Raw genomic sequence first — 10271 nt, forward strand, 5'->3', positions numbered from 1 at the left:
AGCTGCAGCCTCCATTCACTGCAGAAACACATGCTGTTTAGATCAGAGCTCAAACTAGTTTCACTTCTCAGAAAGTGAAACTCAGACAGTCGTTGCCACTGAGAGGTGAAATGGCGCAGCAAGGAGTTCAGCTGGACCGAGAAACCTTCTCTTGTTCGATCTGTCTGGATCTACTGAAGGATCCGGTGACTATTCCCTGTGGACACAGCTACTGCATGAGCTGTATTAAAGGTTTCTGGGATGAAGAGGATGAGAAGAAAATCTACAGCTGCCCTCAGTGCAGACAGACCTTCACACCGAGGCCTGTCCTGATGAAAAACACCATGTTAGCAGCTTTAGTGGAGCAGCTGAAGAAGACTGGACTCCAAGCTGCTCCTGCTGATCACTGCTATGCTGGACCTGAAGATGTGACCTGTGATGTCTGCACTGGGAGGAAGATGAAAGCCCTCAAGTCTTGTCTGGTGTGTCTGATCTCTTACTGTGAGAAACACCTTCAGCTTCATATTGAATGTGCTGCATTCAAAAACCACAAGCTAGTCGACCCCTCCAAGAAGCTCCAGGAGAACATCTGCTCTCGTCATGATGAGGTGATGAAGATGTTCTGCCGTACTGATCAGCAGAGTATCTGTTATCTCTGCTCTGTGGATGAACATAAAGGCCACGACACAGTCTCAGCTGCAGCAGAAAGGACTGAGAGGCAGAGAGAGCTCGAGGTGAGTCGACAAAACATCCAGCAGAGAATCCAGGACAGAGAGAAAGATGTGAAGCTGCTTCAACAGGAGGTGGAGGCCGTCAGTCGCTCTGCTGATAAAGCAGTGGAGGACAGTGAGAAGATCTTCACTGAGCTGATCAGTCTCATCCAGAAAAGAAGCTATGATGTGAAGCAGCAGATCAGATCCCAGCAGGAAACTGAAGTGAGTCGAGTCAAAGAGCTTCAGGAGAAGCTGGAGCAGGAGATCACTGAGCTGAAGAGGAAAGACGCTGAACTGAAGAAGCTCTCACACACAGAGGATCACAACCAGTTTCTACACAACTACCCCTCACTGTCACAACTCAGTGAACCTACAGACTCATCCAGCATCAATATCCGTCCTCTGAGATACTTTGAGGATGTGACAGCAGCTGTGTCAGAGCTCAGAGATCAACTACAGGACATCCTGAGGGAGAAATGGACAAACATCTCACTGACAGTGACTGAAGTGGACGTTTTACTGCCACCACCAGAACCCAAGACCAGAGCTGGATTCTTAAAATATTCACATGAAATCACACTGGATCCAAACACAGCAAACACACAGCTGTTATTATCTGAGGGGAACAGAAAAGCAAAACTAACGAGTCAACAACAGTCTTATTCTAGTCACCCAGACAGATTCACTGGATGTTGGCAGGTCCTGAGTAGAGAGAGTCTGACTGGACGTTGTTACTGGGAGGTGGAGTGGAGTGGGTTAGGAGTTTATGTTGCAGTCGCATACAAGAATATCAGCAGAGCAGGAAAATCAAATGAAAGTAGATTTGGATTCAATGACAAATCTTGGGCTTTAGATTGTTACACTAACAGTTATACATTTTGGTTCAATAATGTCTTAACTCCCGTCTCAGGTCCTCGTTCCTCCAGAGTAGGAGTGTATCTGGATCACAGAGCAGGTATTCTGTCCTTCTACAGCATCTCTGAAACCATGACTCTCCTCCACAGAGTCCAGACCACATTCACTCAGCCTCTCTATGCTGGACTTTGGCTTAAAGACTTCTCAAATAACTTGTTAAAAGGGATTTTTGGAAGCAATGCTGAGTTTTGTAAGCTCAAGTAAAAATTGAGAAGTCACTTAAGCAAAAGTATGTCTTAGTCATCAAGGTAGATTTTCTGTTGTGCCAGCTGGTTCTTATCATTGGTCATGCTGTTTCATACTTTACCTACCTTTGTACCAGAGGATTGTTTAGAGAAAGAAACACCTAAAACTTCAAACATGTTTTGAGTAGAAAATGGCCTACTTTTAATGAATCAAACATTTGTGAGCTATAAAGAATCCAAATGTAAAGTTTAAGTAAGTAATAACTGAACATTTGTCTGTGAAAAAAATGTAAACTGTTATATAGCTGTTGTACTTGCAGACTGTCCTCTTGAAATATAAAAGCAGACAAAGATCACCATCGATCATTGTTCAAGTAGCTTAAAAGATTTTAGCGTCAAAAAAATAAAGTAGTGCAATATTCAAATTATATAGAAAAATGTTATGTAATGCACTCTATGTCTATGTAAAAACATAGAGTGTGTAGATGGCCTTATAACTGCATTTAGACCAGATAATACCTGATTCTAAAATCTTGGCTACAGCCATCCATATTTTTTTTTCGTTTTTCTCATTTTAACCTTCTTTTTTATTTTTAATTTTTGTAGAGTTGTCACATCAGCAAACACTGACAAACAATTTATTTTTTCTTATAGATATAATGACTTGTTGAACAGTGTTTTTGTTGTTGTTGTTGTTGTTGTTGTTTTAATATGAGAGGGCAGTGTTCATCTGGGGATATTTATATATTCCTTTTTAATTGTCTTCATTCTGTGAACACACTTGCCTTCCTCAATCCGTGCCTTTGTTTGTAATTTCTTTTAGTTCAGATTTCAAATGATGATGTGTCTGTTTTTCTCACACAGTGTGTAACTCAGGGAAAAACCAACTCATCTCATCTGTGTCATTTTATCAAATGAACCTTCAATGGGGAAATACATTTTATTGTAATAATTACCAACAAAAATGTGTGTGATTTCTGAGAAGAAAGACAGCTCAACTTTGTAGAAATGTTTCAATTCAAAAGGCCAAAACAAACATTATCATAAAAATTGTAAAAAATCTCCTTGTAATAAAATACTCTTTATATATCAGGTCCCAGTTGATCCTTAATATTAGCAGCAATACATATTTTTCACCTGAAGGCTGATGGATCCTGCATTTGATATCTTGTGTTTATCATTGATAAATATTCTGTCTTAGTGATTCTTCCCTCTCAAACACTCAGTCGTGCAAACACAGAGCTTTCATTGGCTGAGGGGAACAAAATCACATTTATCTGTTTTATTACTCAGAAAGTTTTGTTACAGTAAATGTTAGCAGATTTTTGTCTCTAAGTTTTAAAGATTTTTTTTAAATCTATCCCCAGAGATCTTTGTTTCCTCACTGCACTTCCTGGAGACAAGCTGTCAATCAGACACGGTGGACGAGATTGTGATTTTCTCTTCCTTGAATCATTTGCTGATTAATTTTAAATTCCTGCAAATGGAAACTCTTTTTATTGTCTATTAATTAGTGTTGGCTTTCAAAATGGAAATGTAAAAGAGCATAATTTTCTTTATTGCAGAGAATTTATTTAATCATAAATGAATTCTGTGACATGAAATAAAGGATAAGATAAAATGAGATAAAAGATGGACATTTATTCATTAAACATGTAAACTGTTGTGTGGCCTGTATGGTACTTAACTGTGTTGTTTCTTTAATGCAAAAGTATTTCTTGTTTCTTGTGTTTGACTGCATGGGCCTTAATGGAGACTAGGTCTTATTTCATCAAAGTTGATAATATGTTTAATCTGTTCACATCACTTTTTAAATGTTAAGAAACATGAATTGTGATTAAGTTGTAATCATTATTGTCATAATCAGTAGAGCGAGAATTTATCATTATCTTCCACAGAGCTGACATACTGGTTTAACAGAGTGGTTGAAAAGAATCTGTAGATGAAAACATTGAATGTTTTCTCTGAGTTTTGATGTATGTTTATAAAATGAATAAAATCTATTTCTTCTGTCTCTCAAAGTACAGATTAAAAAAGTGGTCAGTGTGTTTATTTCAGAAATTCTATCAAAACCTCTGGAGATAACATGAAACAACAACTGCAACAAATTAAATAACTTTAGGAGCAGATTTAGAGACAAAACCTACGTGAAAACTAATGTGAAGCAACACTCTATGAGAAGAGTGAATAACAATCCTGTTGTTAACTGAAGTGGTTAAATGTGTGATACTGATTACACTTATATTAATATTTTATTATTATTGTTATTATAATTATTTTACAACTTGCTACACAACATAAACTGGTTGGTGTTGAATACATTCTGTACTTTTAACAAGTGACTAATATTCACCACCACCATTTTGTTTCAGATGTCAACATGTGCTTTGGATTTTGGAAACTCTTTAAAAAAAAACTTGTCATTTTATAATGATATGTCTGAAAACTTGGATGGAAAGACTAAACATTGAACTGAACAAACAGGCAGTTAAGTGAGGAGAAAATCCACTCTTCAACGTGGGAGTAGATAAGTATTGTCACAAAAAGAAAAGAGCCAACGAGGACACCTGGTGGGCAAATACAGACATGATAAACTGGTGACAAACAGCTGAATATACTTCCTATATTTTCAATATCCAGATTATGATTATATAAATGGGTTAACAGGGATTGTCAGTATCAAATTCAGTATTAAATTTCTTCTCAAGTCTGTATGCTTACAGTGTACTCATGTGCTTTTATAGCAGAAGCAGCATTTAATCCAGTTTTGGAAGTACTCAGATCCTTCACTTAATTAAAAGTACCAATACAATGTAAAAATACTCCATTACAAGTGAAAGTCCTACATTTAAAATTAAGTAAAAGTACAGAAGTACTGTCAGCTACATTTAAGTATTGAAAGTAAAACTGTTTGTTCTGCAGAAATCAGGCTCCTGCATTATATGTTAAATATGTTTGTACAGTATAGTGTAATTTTTCTTGGGGGGGGGGATATTTGAGATATTTTTCATTGGGTTTTTTTAAGGGTGCTGCTGTTCCTTAATGTTAACAGTGTTTTATGGGTGTGGTTTGTTGTAAGAAGCTACACAGACTTATTTCCCCTTATTGCAGCAGCACCTCTTCTCAAACATGGGGAACGTACTTACAAAATGTGGTGAGTCAATATACAACTGTACTTATAATATTAATACTCTATTAAATTGAAATGTTGGAATATGTTGATTAATTTGAGTCATGGGTTAATGTATGTGTCAGATCTGAGATGTATTTTATTAATAGGATTAACAAGGGGGTGGGGGTTGCTTTATGCAATGATATTATTTATAAAAGTACATTTGTGAGTAGTACGTCACTAGTTGTAGACAATGTTATGGCTAGAAACTGTAAAAATTGAGATTGAGAAATCAAAAATATAATTATAAGCTAGGGTCTTGCATTGATACTGTAATAAACCTAGATTTTTAACCAAGTATAGCTTAGAATGTTTCTGTAATTAAACATCAAAAATGAAGAGGTAGTACCAGGACTATAAAACGAATTAACCCTTATTATTACAAATTCATGCAACCAGGTTCACTCAGGATGACTAGAGAAAGTTCAAGTCCTATCTTACTTCTCAGATGCTGCCCTTGAAGGCCGATAATGACTGTAGGGGCATCAAGCCAATATTTATCACACCACAGCCGACTCCCAAGGCCACTACACCCCCTTAGGGCACCGCATACAGGAAAATGCACTGCAAATACTCATCAAACTGCCACACATCCAGTATTTCAAGGGTGCATGCAGGCTGAATATAAAGAATAAACAGTCCCTTAAACAATCCCACTCCCCAGCAACACTGTGGCTAAAACGTACTATATTGACAAAACCAATAAGACACAATAATTAACACTAACAAAAACAAAATAATGAACATAGTTGACATAAAAACAAAACACAGGCAACAGCGTACCCCAAAAGAAATGCAAAAAGAACAATCACTAGACATCTGAAGATGAGACAAAGGCCAATTTGAAAAGATGGGTTTTCAGTTACTTTTTAAAAGCTTCTTCAGAGACCGCAGACTGTATGTAAGGCAGAGAGTTCCATAGTGTTGGAGCTTCCACGTCAAAGGCATGATCACCTTTTGTTTTCAGAGCGAGGGACAGCCAACAGGCCCTGGTCAGAAGACCTAAGTGACCTAATGGCGATATAGGGATGGAGAAGGTTACAGATGAATTCAGGTTCCTGTACAAGCAGGGCTCTATACATGAAAACATGTATTTGTTTTTTTGTTGTTTTTTTTTAATGAATATTTGTTTCATGCTAATATTTTTTAAAATATTTGTTTTCTGGCAGAAATAAAACATGTCACATACAAGCGCGCAGGTCAGTTTCATCGCTATCTCAGTTTCTCTCCTCTGCTCCGCTGTTACATCTAGAGGGGAGTCACATCCACCTGCTACATGACGCACATTTCCTTATTTGGACATCACTCCCGGCATTGGGGGTGTTCCTCAGAGATAAAGCTGAGCTACTGACACAAGCGATGTGCTCCAAAGGGACTCTCCATAACCTGTTGTTCCGCTTCTCCTTTCCACAAAGTTAGGTTGTAAAAAATAGGCAATAAATGAAAAGTGCAAAGCAATAATGACCTTTGAAGTTCTTCCCTACATGTAACATGGTTTGCTGTCTCTGTGTTATGGGTGTATAACAGCTAGAGATCTGTCATGATTTTTAAACCTCTTCCCACTTTTATTTGAATACAAATACAAATACAAATGATTTCGCTGCCTCAACAAACATAGATACAAAGACAAATACTGGGCTCTCTGCACTTCCCTTATTATTGCTGTTCTAATCGTACAGTTTATCTTGCTTGTTGCTGCTTTAATGTTGCTGGACTGTAAACCCCTAGCTTATAGTATTCCATACTGTGTTGTTTGTCTACAATAACTGTAAATAAGACTATACAAGTTAAAATGCTGCTTTATGGACTGTCAGATTTTCTAAATTGAGACTTTTTATATTTACAAAGTGTATACAAAGATGAGATGGGAGCGAGGAAAGCCGCAGGATGAAGACGGTACAACGGATTTAAGAGTTGACATTACAATTTATTATATAAATGAAAATAAAGTATATCCACCTACAAAATACAAGATTAATGGTTAATAATTGACAATTTAATTAATTAATAAGTAATTAGCCTCTTTTATTTATTTCACGGTGTATTATATCAGGATAACATTTGACATTTGACCTCTGGGGGGGGCTTATCAACAAATATGATTGGTTGCTCTTGTGCTGAGCTTGGCAGAAACTCAAACAAAGGCTATCGAGTCAGACCCATATATGGTATGAAAAGTCATCACTGGTCCTCGTCTGATCAGTCAGAAACAGATTTGAAGATTATTTTGAGATAGAGACAGACAGGCCCCTCTTTACATCCATCATGGCAATATCACAGGACCATGATGGAATAGCTGAGGTAAGGTAAGGCTTCCCAAAGTATTCATTTTTGTTTTTCAGTCTTGCAGTTGCAGCTTCCTACAGCCTACCACAATAACGAGCTGCTCAGGATTGTGATGGTGGGGAAGACTGGAGTTGGGAAGAGCGCCACAGGAAACACCATACTAGGACGAGAGTGCTCCCCTCAGTCTTTGCCTACACTCTGTGAAAAGGATTATGGTGAGGTGGATGGACAAAAGATTGCTGTTATCGACACTCCGGGCCTGTTTGACACCAGGAACACTGAAGAGGAAACAGTTAAAGATATTGCCCAGAGCATTTCTTATGCTTGTCCTGGACCTCATATCTTCCTGGTTGTCATCAAACTGGGCAGAATGACTGAAGAAGAAAAGCAGACGATACAAATGATTCAGACAATCCTTGGTGAGGAAGCCGACAAATACAGCATGGTTCTCTTTTCCCATGGTGACCTGCTCAGAGGGAAACCTATTGAGGAGTTCTTGAGGGACAGCAAAGATCTGCAGGAACTTGTGGCCAAATGTAACAACCAGTACCACGTGTTCAATAATGAGGTGAAAGATCAATCACAGGTCAGCGAGCTGCTCAAGAAGATCAGAAATGTGAATGTGAAGAATGGAGGAAGCTACTACACCACCAAAATGTTCCAAAAGGCAGAGAGAGCGATAGAAGAGGAGAAACAACGAATCTTGAAAGAAAAAGAAGAGGAAAACCTCAAAGAGCAGGAAGAACTGATGAAGAAACTAGAGGAAAAGTTTCAGCAACAGCTGAAGGAAGTGAAGGGTGACATGGAGAGGGAGACAAAGTTCAGGGAAGCACAAGAAAGAGAAATGGAAGAGAAAATTAAAGAACTGAGGGGAGTCCAAGAATTTCAAGCTAGACAGAAAGCCGAGAAGAAAAATTCAATAATCCACATGATAATTCAAATGATTAAGGCCGGTTCATCTATACTTTGGCAAATCACACACCTAATTAATTGATTATCCAAACACAAGAACCCACCCACCTTCACACAGTGAGATCCAATTCATTTGAAATGTGAAAGTGACATCTGCTGTTGTCGTAGAATTACTCAACAACTTTTTATCCATAAAATAAAGATGTATTCAAAGCAAAACAAGTAAAAGACTGTTGCTGATCCTAACGTCCCACACAGGATAGAAAAAGTTCTCTCTTGTCGTCATTTGGTCCTGCAGGACTTTTATACCCAGAAAAAAGGAGGGCAAATACAAAATAGTGAGAGAATTTAATATGTTCAATATGTGCACAAATACAGACACCAAATGTGATGAAGAACACAGAGAGGGTTTGGATCAGCAGCTACTCTGATTGCTTTTATACTTTTATAGCCAGCAGGTGGTCAGATGAGTCTCATGTATGATGAAGGGTCGGAAAGGAAACTGGAATAAAAGATTCAAAGATTCCAAAACATTTGAATCAAGAAAACAACAAAGACTTTCTGATCCTGGACTGAAAAAGCTTTAATACACTGCTGTGACTTCTTGTAAATCTTCACATTCACATTTTCTTGTTTGGTCTGATTTATAAGTTCAGAAGATGTGTGTTAATTTTATTGTTGGGCATATTTTGTAACAATAGCAGATAATTCATGGTTGATAGTTATTGTTTTATTACTGGATGTATTTCTGCAATATTAGACCATATGTTTTATTTATCACACAAGATGATCAATAATTGTTCAGTTGTGCCACAGATGGTCAAGAAGATGTCGATAAATTCTTCATTAAAAAAATAAATAACTATTTTGCTTCTGAATGTTTGAGGTTGAGTCTATTTATTGCTCAAAATGGATTCAAAGCTCTTGTGCAGTGTAAAGTATTTGAGGTATCAGAGATCACTGATGGTAGAAAACAGTGTTGGTTATAGTTAAGTAATCAGATTTCATTATTTCCACACATATGCATATGATGATCCAGTTCTACTTATGTCTAATAGCTGAAATCAGTGATAATTTTATTGTGCATCTTGTTGGAGACTCAAAGACAACATTTCAGTCAATGATTAAATGATGATATGATACGTTTCCCAAGATCTCATTATACAAAACTGCAAGAAGGAATAAATTGCATTGTGTTTGTGTAAGTTGGAGAAACATCAAGCTTAGAATGGACAAAAGTGCTCTTAAAAGAAGGAAGATTTTCATCTTTCTGGTACAGATCCAGAAAGATGAGCATGAATGTGCAACAAACGAAAAACAGACAACATAAAACAAACCAATAAGGGAGAAAAAGATGGAAAAAAGAAAAAAAACAGAAATCAAAGGATAAGAAAGGGAAAAAAAATTAAAAACAAATAAAAGGTGAGTAAATAATAAGAGTTAGTGGATTCATCATAACAACAAAAGTTGCATTATGACATAGACATTGACATTATTTTTTCTGTTTCATTTTGTTCAGTTCATAGGCCTGAGACATTATTACGGATTTTTTTCCCAAATGTTTTTTTTGTTAGTTTCAGTTTGTAGGTCTTTTTTTTTCCTCATTTCATACACTTTAATCAGTTTTTCTGTTCTCCTGTGGAAGGTGCATCCTCACTCAGCTAATATCCAGTTACATATTTCTTTGCTATAACCAAAAGAATATTTCATAAGTATGAATGTCTACAATCTTTGGGGATTGCTCTCAGTATTGCTGTCTTATTGGACCAGAACATTATTTAAGATTTAATTTAAGACACGACCAACAAACATGCAAGCAGTTTGCAGATTTTTCTCCACACTTCCTTCATCAGACTCCTGTTAATTCCAGGTTTATTTTTACCATCCTGTCAAGCTGTAAAATGTATCTGTTGATAATTATCCATCACTGGAATTAATTGGAAAATTCTATCTCAAATTTAAGCATAGTTTTTTAGGTTCACAGTTTTTCAAGTTTGTCTTAAGACGATACTCATCTAGGCATACAAAAGTTCAGCAGAAGCTAATATGAGGTTTCAGTTAGTTAGAGTTAGAATTATAAATGTGCTATGTATCTCTAAGTGGACAGTC

The 10271-nt window shown here is 36.9% G+C and overlaps 2 protein-coding genes across 3 annotated transcripts; both read left to right on the forward strand.

Moving 5' to 3' along the window:
• LOC137194681 (tripartite motif-containing protein 16-like) lies at positions 1-3814 on the forward strand. The gene has a single exon (XM_067606777.1). The coding sequence runs from the start codon at positions 111-113 to the stop codon at positions 1809-1811; it is 1701 nt and encodes a 566-aa protein (XP_067462878.1). The 5' UTR covers positions 1-110; the 3' UTR covers positions 1812-3814.
• A 1021-nt stretch (positions 3815-4835) lies between these two features.
• On the forward strand, positions 4836-9040 carry LOC137194688 (GTPase IMAP family member 9-like). 2 transcript variants are annotated; one of them, XM_067606793.1, is made up of 3 exons: positions 4836-4946; positions 6134-6860; positions 7307-9040. In XM_067606793.1, the coding sequence occupies exons 2-3, from the start codon at positions 6824-6826 to the stop codon at positions 8242-8244; spliced, it is 975 nt and encodes a 324-aa protein (XP_067462894.1). In that variant the 5' UTR covers positions 4836-4946; positions 6134-6823; the 3' UTR covers positions 8245-9040. The 2 variants fall into 2 exon arrangements, with proteins under 2 accessions (XP_067462894.1, XP_067462895.1); XM_067606794.1 differs by lacking the exon at positions 6134-6860 and having other exon boundaries at positions 4837-4946.
• The last annotated feature ends 1231 nt before the right edge of the window (positions 9041-10271 follow it).

The sequence above is a fragment of the Thunnus thynnus genome, chromosome 12 (genome assembly GCF_963924715.1).
Source record: "Thunnus thynnus chromosome 12, fThuThy2.1, whole genome shotgun sequence".
NCBI lineage: Eukaryota > Metazoa > Chordata > Actinopteri > Scombriformes > Scombridae > Thunnus > Thunnus thynnus.